At 39.6% G+C, this 15,264-nt stretch overlaps 1 protein-coding gene across 1 annotated transcript; it reads left to right on the top strand.

Annotated features, from left to right (window-relative positions):
* The first annotated feature begins 4,158 nt into the window (after positions 1-4,158).
* Positions 4,159-14,802, top strand: LOC137970101 (IQ domain-containing protein K-like). The gene is made up of 7 exons (XM_068816580.1): positions 4,159-4,584; positions 5,939-6,036; positions 7,740-7,792; positions 10,286-10,363; positions 12,141-12,225; positions 14,050-14,106; positions 14,218-14,802. Exons 1-7 carry the CDS (start codon positions 4,236-4,238, stop codon positions 14,311-14,313), a joined length of 816 nt encoding a protein of 271 aa, XP_068672681.1. The 5' UTR covers positions 4,159-4,235; the 3' UTR covers positions 14,314-14,802.
* Positions 14,803-15,264: the final 462 nt, after the last annotated feature.

Below are 15,264 nucleotides of genomic sequence, written 5' to 3'. Positions count from 1 at the left end.
AACTGTACGGACTGGGATCTAACGAAATTGATTGACGTAAAACGACAACAAATATGCTATGCTCTCTCTACTATTAGCATATTTGTTGTCGTTTTATGTCAATCAATTTCGTTAGTTCCCAGTCCGTACAGTTGTATTTTTGAATTAAATTTATCTGTAACTGCATGTCTGATCGACCAGTTGCTAATATTTCGAAATGATCCCACTTAATTCTATGGTTGGTTAAGAAAACATGATCAGCAATTGCAGATTCGTGACAATTTGTAGTTGGGGCTTTAAAATGTTCTGTTTTTCTGTCACGTAATCGGCGTTTCATTTTCCCTATATAGAAATCTTTGCAATCCCAGAAGTTTGCTCTGTACTGTATGTATGTTGTAACATACGAAACGTGAAGTTTATAAAAAGTTATGCAGTTGAAGCAAATGTTTGTAATAGCTGTTTGCGTTTTATTCCTATTGAAATTTAAATGGCCCAAGTCGAAGAATTTTTAAAAGAGAAGAAATCATTTGATAATATTCGTTCTTTCACGGTACAATTTCTGTCCTGGAAACTGGGCGCAAGTGTTCATAGGCCATCTCATTCTCATACAAATGCATCGACACATTTGACAAAAGTCTTTTGGAGAGACGTGATTTAAATATTGGCTACGCCAATCTGTTCTATTTAATTGATTTACACGTAATCGTATATACAAAATTTGGAACATGTGGACGTACTTTAGGACAATTATTGCCAATGAGCGTGCAAAAACGGTCGTGCAGTGGTTTTCAATTAAGTGTTCAAAGTAATTTCTTCGTTGCCTTGATTTTTTAAATTACACTTTGTGATCAGCTAAAAAAAATTCGAGTCTCGACCAACCAGTCAGAAGCAAGGCAGGGGCCCTTGTTTCTCTTATGTACGTGTTTCCACGAAACTACCCTTAATAGACCAGTTTCGTATTCTAACGGTTGGACTGGATCTAGCATGAAATGGAGGCTAATGCTGGCAAATTAATTTGCATTTGAAAAGATTTGCCCGCATTAGCCTCCATTTCACGCTAGATCCAGTCCAGCCGCGAGAATTCGAAAATGGTCTATTAAAGCCTCGTCTAGGTGATCAGACTATCTCGTCAATATTCGTGTTTTAAAAGCACAACTTTAGGTCACTAAACAGGGTGCAAACAATGTTACATTGAGCCATTTAAGTGCATAGTCGACAAAAGCACATCTTGTTCCAAGGAAAGTTTTTGGTCGTTTACCCAAGACCAGGTGCAACTAGGTGTATAGTGATTATCTCAATTGCTTTCGGCAGCTGTTGTGATTACTCTTTGCTGCCCTTGATTGAATACTTGTAACGGTGTTTATGTCGTATTTTTTCTCAGTCTTTTCGCTTCTTCCGGAAATGACCTCTAACCCTTTTTTTCTTTAGGGTGGGGTTGGGGAAGCTTAGTCGTACAGTCACACATTACACTTTTCGTTAGGAGCAAGCTCTATACATAATATCTTACTGTACTTGAATTATTCAAACTAGCTTGTAAATAAACTGAGTATTTCCTAATTTATCCTCTAGTCCATGGATCACTGCAACTTTTTTAATTTTAGGGAAGGGTAGTTGGATTGGGAGTGGAGGGGTGTTTACATGGAACAAAGAAGATCTTCTCATACGAGATCAAACTGTTTCTCGTTTGTCTTTGGTAAATGACAAGAATAAAGAGGCTGAACGCATTGCCGTCGCCATTTTGGTTCATTTGTGGCTAACTCGAGGATTTTTCCAGCAAATGTGGTTGACATTGGTCTAGGAGATTCTTGGATCTTCCTTCCTAGAATGGAAACTAAATGCCGACGAAATTAAGGCGCCTTTGTGTTACATTTTCCTCTCTCCATGTAAACAGCCCCTGAATCTGCCTATTCTAGCAAAGCTTCCTTGGCTATTTCTGCTTGCGAAGTTCCACACACCACAAACGTTTTTCACACATTATAGCCAAGACGGCCACATTTTGTTGGAGGGAATAGGACAGATCGATACACCAACAGCCCCTTGTCCTACACTTTGTGGGTAGTGCATCCCCACGAAATGTCTGGGTAAGGGAGAAAGGGCCTACGGTTTATAATCCTTCTTACCCTTCGAGAAGAGTCTCTTTCGATCTTCCTAGATAAGTCGGGAAGAGGAAAGTAGACTCAGCCGGCTCGACTTTCTTTGATTTGCCGCTCATCCAAAGAAAGGGATGAGTCCTTCCAGTTTCGACTTGTCAAGCCTGTTTTTTTAATTTGTGCGGATGATCAATCGCCACGCGTTATCAATATTTTTTAAATTTACAACAGCGTGACAATTTTTAACTGCCTAAATTCCCAGGAGTATTTTCTCCGTATGTCGGTTACAGAAACTAGTTTGCAGAATTGAGAAACCTATTAATTTTTTCAGTAAAAATTGAAATGGCAATTTAAAAGCTTGAACTAAATTGAGTTTCCAAGGAAATGATTCCTTGGTTGTCGTGTGTTTGCCAGAGTTGTTCGAAAATATCACTGCTGTTTGTTTTGGTTTGTGGTTTTGCGGTTACTAGTCACGCGTGATTGACTTCCGAATACGTTTGAATTTTTAACGCATACTCAACACGAAATGTCGAGCCGGCTGGCAGAGTCTACTTTCCTCTTCCCGACTTATCTTAGCCTCCCACGCAGACTCTCTTAGGAATTCGTCGCGCGTTCCTCTCCCACGAGCGTCTGTTGAAACGAGCCACTCCTTCCTTTCCCTTTGTTAAGAAACTGTCATCTAGAAATCACGTGCGGGTTACTTAGGAACCAATCAGCGCTGTGTAGATCTTCCCTGGAAGCGTCAGTACGTCAACTTCTAAATCTTCTTTGGATGAATCATGAAAGAGACGGAGCCGTTTCAGAATATTCCTCAGAAACAGTAATTTTGTTTCCTCGATGCGGGATGGGTTATGCATTTGCACTCTCGTGAGTCAAAATGTAAGTGCTCAGCAAGGGCCGGTATGGTGCCGTTTCATCTACAGTGAGTAAAATTGAAAGCGCTGTGGAAATGTATAAGTACGAATACAAATATTTAGTACCGCGAGTGTATTTGAACTGCACGAGAACCATTACATGTACCTTCAAGTGCAATGAACGCAATTAGGATAGCGAAAAGAAAGAAGAAAATCCATTACGTATAAGCTGGAAATGTTCAGGCTGCTTTTGGCGATGACCGTCTCTAACAATTGATCTAATGGTGTTGTGTTGCGAAACGATCGTTCGTACTCAGTGTTTCTTCGATTAGAAAAATAAAGCAAACCTTAAATCAGTTCAACCGAAGGACTACAAGAAATGAGTTATTCAAAAGAAACGACTCCACTGATTTGTGAGAAATAGCGCGGAAAGAAATGTACATGTAAATATGATATCAATCACAAATAAACTTGAATCGCACGGGATGTTTCAACCATACAAATTCTACCGTACTCATTCTGTGAAGAACCGCAAATATCCAAGCCAAAGCATGATTTTTATACGCTCCAGTTTCTCTTTGTTAATAATTTAACTCAGTGATTTTACATGTAAATGCCCAACACACGAAGCCCAACTTCTTGCAGTTTTCTCAGGGTCTAAAGTGCACGTTTCAGCAGACGCTCGTGGGAGAGGAACGCGTGACGAATTCCTAAGAGAGTCTGCGTGGGAGGCTAGACTTATCTAGGAAGATCGAAAGAGACTCTGCTCGCAGGGTAAGTCCTTCTCTGATAAGACTCGAAACCCTGATGACTTACATATAAAGACAGGAGAAGATGGATCAATGCTTTACATTTTGTGGCCCAGCTACCGTTTGCTATGACGTCTAACAGGAGCCCATCTGGAGCGTGCAACTTCCATACAGCGTCTGTGAAACGGCGTTTTCACAAGTAGGTTTATTTTTAGACCAGCCCTTCCCGCGAATTAGGTAAAAAAAACAAAGGCAGTTCCGGTTCGGTGACCCTATGACGTCAGCTTAATTTCTTGTAATTGGTCATCGGGCTCCTGTGGGAGTCTCATTCACGGGAAATTCAATCTAAAAATAAATCGACCTGTGAAAACGCCGTTACACGAACACAGTAGAGTTGTAGGCTCCGGGTCATGGGTTCCTGCGTCTAAATGTTATTGTTTGACCTTCTAACACATATTGCTGGCCTACAAGATTTGACCACCGTCAGTTACCATTGGCGACGAGAAAAAAAATGGCGGAACAGAGTTGTTGACTGCTGCTCCCAGTGTTTTTCCGACTTACAAATGTATGTTGCTCCGTGTAGTCCTTCTTCGTCTATCTTTAGTGAGATGCTTGAACTGAATGCAACGAGAATAAGCAGTAAGCGGGGTTATTCAGAAGAAGAGCAACTATCAGTGGGAAGTTACGACGCCTCGAAAAGTTCGCCCGTGTTTTTCGGTCGTTATGGTCACAAACTCTCCGAATCCGCTGCTGAGGTTCACGACGGTGATGATGGGGCTTCAACTAGATCTTCAGTCGTTCAGGAATTTGATCCTGCTGTTAATCACCCAGCGACTTTTGGTTACGTTTTGCTGGACAGAAAACCAGCACCTTCTAAACAAGATTCACCACCGCTACCTGATCCGAAGGAGTGTAAGTACAATATTAAATATTAAAACACATTGGGGGAAAATAGAAGAAAGATCGAAGGGCATCCTCTACTCTTCCCATAAAATGTTAGTCTAGGATATAATTTATTCGACAAATTTTAATATGGGTACCATAAACGAATTGGGGAAGGGGCGGGGGGGTGGAGGTTCCCTGTGATCCCCCTTGATGCCCACTCACCCTCCCCAAACAGACTTACCCATCCTATGTAACAATCAGCACCCTAGGGGGAGGACCCCTTCAAGGAGTTACGCCAACAGACACAGCACCAAAAAACTGGTAACACAGGACGTTCAAAACAATAAAATGTGAATTGCTGCAATGCAGTGCATGTTAATCACTCACTGAAAAACTGTTTCTCATTAATAAAATATTAATATTCTGAATTAGCTATCTTCTTGAACTACCGGTAAATGCAGTGAATTTTCACTTTTGCCACTTCCCCAAAGATTCTGTGCCTGAAAACTACTTGAGGCATTGTTACTAAGGATGCTATAGCACAAAACTTCAACAGTGACACAACAAGCACTAAATAAAGGCAGCAAAATCTACTGCCGATTATGTAGACATGTTCATATAAAAGTCATCAAAGGAATGGGTATCACCAAGAAAGAAAGAGCTGAGGCAAGGCTCATTCATGAAGCTCACTAGTACTGATTGTGAAGGTCACAGAGAAATTTCAGTTATGGCAACATTTTACAAACACCTTAAAAAATGATAGTATCATTTGCCTTGGCTAATTTATTAAGGTGGCATTGCCTCAACAAAAGAAGTGACAATGGGACACAGGGGGGGACTCCCATGTAAAAAGGACAGGGGTACTCATTTGAAATTTGAAAAGAACCCCAAAGAGCTACCGAGATCGTGTCTTGTGGGCATGGCATGAATTTTTTTTTTACCCCTGAAAGGTACCAAATTATGGGTTTTCATTAGACATTATTAAAAAATAGTTAATTATCAAATGTCTACTGTCACAAATTTTCAGCTCAGTACCCTAAAAGGTACCTCTAAAGCTCCTGCCGTGGACCTTTTGAGGAAGAACACCCTAACAGGTACCAAAACCGCTTTTTTAACCCCTAAAAGGTACAACGAGCACCCCATCCTTTTGACATGGGAATTCCCCCCCGAGAGGGGAACACTGCTGCCCCCTTGGGAGGCCTTTATAAAATCTATACCAGGTTTAGTTTTGATCGCAACTTTGGCAACAATGACTTAAACCTTACATACATTTTGTCAAAATAAAGTGCATGAGAGTGCTTTTGAGATGTTATGAGGGTGGCGCTGACAAGGAAAGGGTACTAAACTGGAAGAAAATTATCATTTGATTTATTAATGACAGGCAGGCCAAGGGAGTACCTTGAAGCTTATGTGTTTCCAGTTCTGCTACCAGCAATTGAGCAAATGCTTATAGCAGCCAAAGAAAACAAAGTCTTTGAGGTTTGTTTGCAACTTGGGTTCATCTCTACCTTCATCGTAGCCCTTTCACCCTCAAGTTATTCCCTGTTGACATGTTAAATTGTCTGGCATCAGAGATTATAATCTATAAGTGGTCGTCTTAAGATACCATTGGGTTAAAGGGGTTCCCCATTAATGAGGAAAATCATGTGGCACCAGACAGAGTGAAGTCTTTATTTTATGAGGGTACCACATAATAGCCGTAGGCTAATGAACTTCTGGCCCTCAATCATACCAGACCACAACACCCACAACTCAGTGCCCTGCTCTTTCTGATCAGTGTATGGGATCTTTAACATCCCACAGAGTTTTTTTTTAAACAATGGTTTTGAGACAGGGTTTACGGATTATAGTCCTTATCTGAGAAGACTTGAACGTCTAACCATTTGTGGATGAAATTACACCAGGCAACACTTTCTTCTCAGTTTTTTTAAGACCTTAAGTGTTGGTCCAGCTGGAGTCAAACTCACAACCTCCCGCATGGCAGCCGATGCTGAACCAACTCATCCACCAGTGTGTGGTGTAGTTAAACATATAAGTGGGTTACAGTGCAACGCGCCTTACCGTGGCCACCCAACAAACTTTCACATTTGACAATTGTGTTAATACGTAAACTCAACAACCCATGCATGGTGTTCAACTTACAACTGTGCAAACTTTGCAAGGAGGGGTGACTGTCAATCAAATTCGCACATCCTGACTGGCGGACAATTTGTAAAAAGCTTTGTTCGGTGGCCACAGTAAGGCGCGTCGCACTGTAAAGGGTTAAAGCAAGTTCATGTGAAAAATGTTCACTTGCCAACTGGTTGGCTCAGAGTGCAGTGCATCAGACTACCATGTGGGAATAATAAATTGTATATTGGGTTCAACTCCAGCGGGACAAACCCCTTGCCAATCCCAAGGAATCAGTGAGTAAGAAATTTTTACCTTTTTGGACATCTGCAACTTCTTGCCCTGGACATTCTAGTCTTATTAAATAAAGATTATAAAAGTTAAGAATAGAGGACAGAGTTCCTGGTATTGTGGTCTGGCCGTCATAGATGGGATCCCCACTCTCGACTATTGATTGCCTCCTCCACTATGGTGAAACCATAAACGTATTGACTGCCAGTTTTTTAACAAAACAAGAGTAAACTTAAAGTTGTTTTCAATAGGAGGCTTCTGGAATTATTTGCCTGGAATTTAAAAAATAAAATAAAATACGATAAGATACGATACGATACAATAAAAATAAAATCAAAGGTGTATTACATTTTTATTCTGGATTTAGAAGAACCAAAAGAGTTCCAAAGATGCCCAGAGATTTCTCAGCTTTTAAAGTCAGTAAAGCATACATCTTGATACGTTTTATAGGTTAATAATGGGGCAAAATGTAACTGATAACGTCTCGATTCTGCAACAGTGTCCCTGTTGGGATCATGGGGGTTCATTAATGTTAATGGGTTTTTACCATTTAGCAGTTGTTGGCCCAACTCATTTTCATGCAAAACCAGGAAATTCTACTTAGAAAATCAACTCATATTGCAGAGCCTTACAAATTTTTAAAACATTTGCTGTTAGAGAATGCAGATTGTGCTCTTTTGCCATTTAACCTTCATTTAAGGGAAAGCCAGTCTTTACATGTATAGAAACTCAGTTTACTTTCCATACTAGATTGGTGACTAATATCATTCTTCCCCCTGTAGAGAAGAAGAACAAAATTCAATGCCTGTGATTTCCTGACAGAATACTTATTCAGGTTTGTAGTCATATGCAGATTTCTTAATGTCCCTTAAACCTGTAGATTTAAAAAAAAAGTTCAATGAAAATTGTTGTTATTGTTTAAATTAAGGAGGCTTAAAATGGTTTTCAGCTGAGAGCTCACGCGTAAGCCACACACACAATTCTAAAGGTGCTCTTGTCAGCTCGTTATTGAAAATGGGTCACTGGAGGAAATAAACAAATGCCACTGATTTTGCTCATCTTTTTTCTAATTCTCATATAGATGAACTATAAACATACATCTCCTATTCATGAAAACTATGGAATTTTTACACAAACGATTTAATGTAGCTTCACTTGTACGCAGACTCTAATGAGCGAGTGACGCATGCCTAAATGCTGATCTTGTCACCCCCTCATTTTTCCAGGTTTTGCAACTTCAGTTGTTTGTAAATTTTTTTCATTATTTGCATGTTAAAACGTTTGTCTTTGAAGGTTAAAAAAATTCTGGTAGTGTAAACTGATTTTTCTGGTAAACTAACCTACAGATTTTATTGAATTTTAAATATTTTAGAGTTTATTTGTAATGTTACCTGGTAACATATGGGAAAATTTCACTGTTCGGTTTTTTCAAAAGACAATATAGGTTGATTTTAAGGCTCAAAGAAATGCCTTATATCTTTGCCATGGTAATGGTATTTTGGAGGAAAATGTGATTTGAGAAATCTATGATGGGTACTTAAAGTGCCCCTGTGACCAAAAAATCAATTCATATTTTTCTTTGGATTTCAAAACTATGTTAACAAAACACTAAGTGACCCACGTTTTAAGCCTTGATTTCAAAAAGACACCTCTTTATTTTAACTGTAATTTTCCTATTTAATGGTCCGCCATTACCAACATTATGTTCTTGAGAGAGCTGGATCAAGGAGAAAATGACGTCAAAGGCTCACTAGTTAAGAATGCAATACGTGTGTACGCCGTAGAATTAATATGCAGCATGGGGGGTTTTGGGCTTTCAGACTTTTAAACTCACGCTTTGCATATATAATAAGCTGCGTCCACACGCTGAAATTTTAAGCTAGTGAGCCTCTGACCTCACTTTTCCCTGGATCCAACCGTCTGAGGTCCAATCGGTCAGTTTTGAACGTGAGTAATGGCGGACTGTGAAATCCAAAACTTGCACTCAAAGTAAATGGCCTTTGGATAAAAATCAAAGCTCAAAATTTTGCCAGTCAGGTGTTAAGCAAACACACTTTCAAAATCTGAAGGAAAAAAGGAAGTGGTTTTTTTGATCACAGGGGCACTTTAATACCCTGGCCAAATTTCATCTTGACATGATTACCCTAACTTTATCTAAAGACAAAATTTATTTGTGTGAAAAAAGGAGAAACTATTTTGAGCCTCCTTAGTCGTTTTCTCTCCTTGAATTTCTTGAGATCAACATTATTTTACATTTTGTTAAAAGTATGGAAAAGGCATCTTAGTTGTTAGTTCTTAATTTAGTACACTTCTATATTTTTGCACTAATCCTAGAAGGTTGTAAAAGATATATTGAAATAAAAAGAGAAATGAAAGATAAATAGGTACAAGTAGAGACCAATAGATTGTCTTTAGTGAGGAGGCACTTTCAAGTCAGTCATGTATAGCCACCATGGATGATTTCCTAAAAACATTTGTTGAGGGTGACCGGATGACACCAGAGGGTAGTGCATTCCAAAGTCTTGGAGCACATGGGCATACCGGTAATTTAGTATGAGTAGCTCCGAAGATTGCCTTGAACTGGTCGATAAACAGTCGTATGTCTTCTACTGGACCTGTTTGAGGTTACAAACTCAGGTGGCATATCAGAGCCAATAATGTTTTTGAAATTCGAAGAACAACAGAGCAGTGTCAAGTAATCGCCTTTGTTCTAATGTACTCCTGGAGCCAAGGTAGTTAACTAATGCAGAGGAGCTAGTACACCGTAGGTAGTTCCCCATAACAAACCATGCAGCATTGATTTTCATACAACTGTTACCAAAGAGTATTATGCCTATAAGTAAGGTGTTCTTTGACTTAAATAAAGACATTATTGTGTAAACTTTTAGAACATCATGGAACTTGAGAGTCCTTGAAAAGATCGTAAATTTTAGTATAATAGTAGGGCTAATTCAAGTCCAAGGGAGATAACACACATACACATACACATACAATCAAAGCAGCCGTGTTTGTCTCCGTAAACAAAGAATTACAGCACTCCACTGGTAACATCTAAAAAAGAAACCTTTCAGACATCTGATTACTATTCTTTAGCAATTTTTGATGAGCCAGTAGGCTTGTAGCAGACTTTACCTTTAACTTTAGCAATTTTTTTTTTTTGGTTCAAAATATATAGCCACTGGTCATTTATGCTCTATAAAGCCGGAAGAGATTATTTTGCCATCATTCAGCAAGCCCAATGATCTCCTTTCTTAATGCGAAAATAAACCCAACGAACTCACAAATAAATTGAGTTATCTCTCTTGTCTTCCTTTTCTTTCATTGTCAGAAACAATCCAAGATTTAGGGATAGATCACATGTCCTTCTGGAAGACATCCCATTTGTACAGGAGATATTGGCGGAGAAGTAAGTTGTCAAATGGTCCTCCTCTTACAGCAAACGAATTCCTTGATGCCAACAACAATCAGGTTGAAATATACCTGTGGCAAAAACCGTCACATTGTAAACTATTTTTTTCATCTGTCGTTACCCGAACCGTGCGGTTCGCTTTAACACCAACTGACCAAATAAGTTGTCGCCTTTGAAATAACCACGCGTTATGGAACGGAACTAATTGCGTTCGACATAAGGAGAACGCAATTTCTAATCTTGGGTATCCTGTGCATAGGTTGAGCTTTAGCAAGTTTTCGTTTTTCGTTCGTCTGCTTTTTCAGCGCGATCATGAATTACGTCATACGTGCATGCGCATCTCGGTTTTGATACGTCATATGCCCAAATGACGATCGCGGAACACGCTGATTTTTGGCAAGGGACATTTTTGAGTCCTAATTTCTCAGACAATTTCAACAAATTCCAGTTTTCACAAATTTAGTTTTTGTGACCACTTTACTCCAAACTTTCCATTTTAAGCCACATTTCACAAGCCTCATACTTTCGATAGACGTTCTTAACGTAAACGCATCTCGGTTCGTGTGATGATTCCAACCTATAAAGTTAATGAACGCACTTCATAATCAATGATTACTCCTAGTAACAGATTTCAAAGAATTTTCATAGAAATAGGGATTCGCTCTCTTAACCTATATTTTCTCTTGAAGTAATAGAAAATTCCGAGGCTTGTGAAATGAATAGATCAACTTAATTGATGGGTCTTTCACAACTTTAGAGAACCAAGTTATCTCTAGAGGAAGGGTTTGGGCTGGGGGTGCGGCCTATAAGCGGATATATTAAGACGAACATCCAGTGCTTCCTTGAGAACTGCGTTTCTATTTTTTGGAACAAAGGCAAGCCAAGTACAGTACTTAAGGTACAAACGCGAGCGGTTATCAAGAAAAAAACGAAAAAGAGAAACATCAGGCAAGAATTACAAGAAATAGTATGCAGAGAGTTGACGTCTGTCTAATTACAGTAGATGGACGAGGACCTTAGAGCGGTTTTCAATTGATTGTCGAAAGTAATTAGCGTATTACTTTGGTTTTGCATTACTTCACTCAGTGATTGGCTCAAAGTTCTCGCGCCACCTTTTTAACAATCACAAGTGAAACCAAAACCAATCGAGGCTCGCGCGTGCACATTTTTCCGCGCTTTGTGTCGGCTACGGGTAATTACTTCGAGTTTTGATTGGTTTATCGGATTGTCTCCGTCCTTTTCGATTGGCCAAAGTAATTACTTTGGTTTGGTTTTGGTTTTGGTTTTGCGACACTCAATTGAAACTCGCTCTATGCCTGGGGAAAGCAAGACCGGGAGGGCAAACAGTCGCGGGGTTTGGTCGTTTCGCTCTCAAGAAGACTCGCCACTTCGCTGCTTTCCACCTCTGAATTTGAGCTTTCCCGGATCCCCGTCTGTCCGCCATGTGTCAGCCAGAGCTAATTTATACGAAATTGTAAATGCGTAATCTACAACACTGATTGTCGAACCGTTACCAGGCAAACGCTGTTTCCCGGGAAAGTGTTTTGTGAAATAACTAGGTCTGTCAAAACGCCCGATCAGAAAAATTCAGTTCGGAGGAAACTCCTACTAATGAGCTCCTCTAGGAGATAATTTTCTGTATAACAGTTACCAGATAAATTACCAACTGTGTGCTCCATGTGTTCTATTTTTAAGTTTGCGGTTTCTTGAACCCCATTTGAAACTATCCGACAGTTCTTGAACTGGTTTGATTTGATTTCGTTTGCTTTTGTAGTCCTCGTCCTCCACTGCCATTGTCATTGCTTTTGAGTGATGAAGAAGCAGCCATCATTATTCAGTCATTTTACAGAGGATATCTGGTACGTCGGCTTTGTGAGTTTAATAGCTATGCATTTTCGGAAAACGAAAATCTTCCTAAGAAGGCGTTTTTATCGGAAATAATTCCTTGTTTGCGTCCCACAGGCGCCGCCGCAATTTTCCCTTTCGTAAACAAGCGATGCCATTTGGACGAGAACAATTTTCACTGTTAAGTTTGTCGTTTGCAAATGAGGAAAAAAGTACTTAATCTAGGACTAGATTAGCAACGTATGTCACTTAGAATTAAAAAAAAACACTGAGAAAAAACCTTAGAAAAAAATTAGAAAAAAAGATTAGAAAAAGTTCATCGAACGATGTGGAACTCGGTTTAATGGCTAAAGAGCAAATGCACTTAAAACCGGCAGGTACAAAATACAGGTCACAGGTCATTGTTTTATCAATACAGAAAGTATCCTAAACATTCGTAAAAGCTAACCTTAAGCCTAATTAGGCCTAAACAAACGTTTTTAGGCCTAAGTTTAGCTTTTATGAATGTTTAGGATACTGTCTGTATTGGTAAAACAATGACCTGTGCCCTGTGACCTGTGTTTTGTACCTGCCGCGCTTAACCTCTACACTACCGAAACAAGGGCTCCGAATTCGTAAATTTCAAGAATTTAAATGAAGCCAATCCTAACAATTCATTTGAAAGCTAACTGAATAAAAAGGCTTGGTTGCTAAGAATGGCAGCGACCATCAAAAATGACATCGCTTGTTTACGAGAGGGAAATTAGCCGCGGCAAATAGTCGTTTCAATCTCGTTCCCAGGGTTTCTCTTCTTCCCTTCCCTTATCTCTCTCCCGCTCCAAGTAAAGGGAAGAAGAACACCCCGGGATTACAGTTATGTGCTTAGTTACCTGGCCTTTAAATGAAAGCAAGGCTGGAGTTGACCTTGTTATTTCTTATGTTACCGATGTTGTTCACATGCTAATTAGTTGGAATTTACATAATAAAAGCAGCGAGGTTTGTATCAAAACTAGGTGAACTCCAGTCTCACTTTCATTCATAGGCCAGGTAACTAAGCACACAACCGCAGATTGGTCTATTCGTCACTTGTCACACGGCGGCCATATTGTCCCGGGAGACCAAAAGAGCTTTGTTTTACCACGCCAAGCCTCGCAGTGGAAACCATGGGGGTGAGGCTTGGCGTGGTAAAACAAAGCTTTTTTGGTCTGCCGGGACAATATGGCAGCCGTGTGACAAGGTCGAATTGAACACTATCGTTATCAGACAAAAGATCTTTGAGTGAGAACAAGAGGCAGCTGAAACAGGTCACAATTGAAGGCTCGATTACCAGCCGCTGTTTTGGGAAAGGAATTCGAGAGACTGGAGAGGATGGCGGAAATCGAGCCTATCGCAATTGTGGCGCTGGGAGATATGAAACTGTGTCTCCGGTTTAAAATGAATCTTCAGTGCTCTAAAAGAATAACAGAAGAAAAAAAATTGGCCATCAAATTCTTTGAATGTTTTCACAAAAGTAGATTGTATCGGAAATAATTAAATTATACACCTGCTTAATCTTCCAGGCGCCGTCATTTTGAATAATTGTGAGGTGTTACGTTTGCCCTATTTTTCTGACACAAATAGCTCGTAAAAATTAAGGTTTTGACGACAATGTGAGCATACAACAGCGATCTTTCATTCTCTTTCGTTACGTTAAAACCGTTCGTACCGATATGGTTTTTGGGTACGTTACGTTCATTATGCAACGTGAACGCGATGCAAAAATCGTGTTAAGTCCGCGCCCGTGATCCTTCATATGTGCGCGCTTAGTTCGTATACGTACTCCTTGAAGACTTATCTCAAACGCGATAATTTATTTTCAGGTTCGGAAACAGCCAGAAGTCCAGGAACTTAGAGAATACCAAAGAGAAATGAGATCTGTAAGAGACTATGGAGGCTTTTACTGATGCCGTTGCCATTTTAATCTGTAATTTGAGAAGAAAAAGCTTGTATGACTGATTACTTCATTACGTTTTAACTCTTTCATGCAGGAAGCTGTTGATATTTTTTACAAAGTTGAAGACTTTTGGAAGAAACACCCGATCGAAGACGAAGAAGGAGAGACTCAAAGGACAGATCTGAACTGACCTTTCTGTCCCCTGGTGTAACATTTTGAAGGAAAATTAGCCGTGTATCGTGAAGTCCAGTTCAACGGGAAACTGCAGTTCTGAGCTGAAGGTTTATCTCCACCATTTAAGTCCAAGCACAAATTTAGTCCGTCAACCTTCACTAATTGTGCTACTGTAGGTACCTCTATGTTTTACTTTGTGAACACTTTAGCTGTAAACTCTTCGTTATTTAAATACTAGGACTGATGAATTGCACGTGATTGTACTTCTACATTGCATTAGTTTTTCATGCGATGTTTTTGTGTAGTATAGTTGCTTTTCGGGACGACATTTCTTTCTGTATTGAGTTTCCGTACGTGACCTATCAAGCACAGTATTGTTTGTTAATAGATATTTCAAGTTTATCAATGGAATTAAACGTAATCGATCGGTGATTAATAGCTTCAAAAGCCATTTTTTATCGAGCATTATTGGATAAATTAAAAAAATCCATCTCATTGGAGGTCAGTGGGAGGTCTACATTGCGTTGAGAGGGAAGCTGAAGGGTAAAACGGGTTAACAAACAAAATAGTGAAGGTTGCACGATAGGGACAACGAGAGCAGTATTACAAAGGACTAGGAGGGAAAATTATGTAAGGCCAATTAAGCCCGTTTCAAGCGTCGAACTTTTCATGTGCCGAACCTAATTCTTGGCGTAAGCAAATACGATTTTCAACGGTTAAAATATTTAAAGGAATGAACTGTTGAAAGAGGTTTGAAACGACTCTTTTCCATTCCATCCCATTTCGCTTCAGTACAAAAAGCCAGTTTTATTTGCTGTGTTTTTTTATACTCAAGGAAACTGCGATCATATTGAGATGCGAATGCACCATGAATTTTAGTTCATATAAATAATAGCGTTAAAGCAAGTTGGAAGTCAACCTTTTTTAGCTGTCTAGTTTCAGAATGTCCCGGCCAGTTTCTCGAGAA

Source organism: Montipora foliosa, chromosome 9, assembly GCF_036669935.1.
Source record: "Montipora foliosa isolate CH-2021 chromosome 9, ASM3666993v2, whole genome shotgun sequence".
NCBI lineage: Eukaryota > Metazoa > Cnidaria > Anthozoa > Scleractinia > Acroporidae > Montipora > Montipora foliosa.
This window is presented reverse-complemented; position numbering and strand designations above follow the sequence as displayed.

Coding starts and splice junctions, on each gene's coding strand:
- LOC137970101 (XM_068816580.1), top strand. CDS start 4,236: ATGTATGTTGCTCCGTGTAGTCCTTCTTCGTCTATCTTTAGTGAGATG. Junction 4,585..5,938: donor GCTACCTGATCCGAAGGAGT/GTAAGTACAATA, acceptor TATTAATGACAG/GCAGGCCAAGGGAGTACCTT. Junction 12,226..14,049: donor CATTTTACAGAGGATATCTG/GTACGTCGGCTT, acceptor ATTTATTTTCAG/GTTCGGAAACAGCCAGAAGT.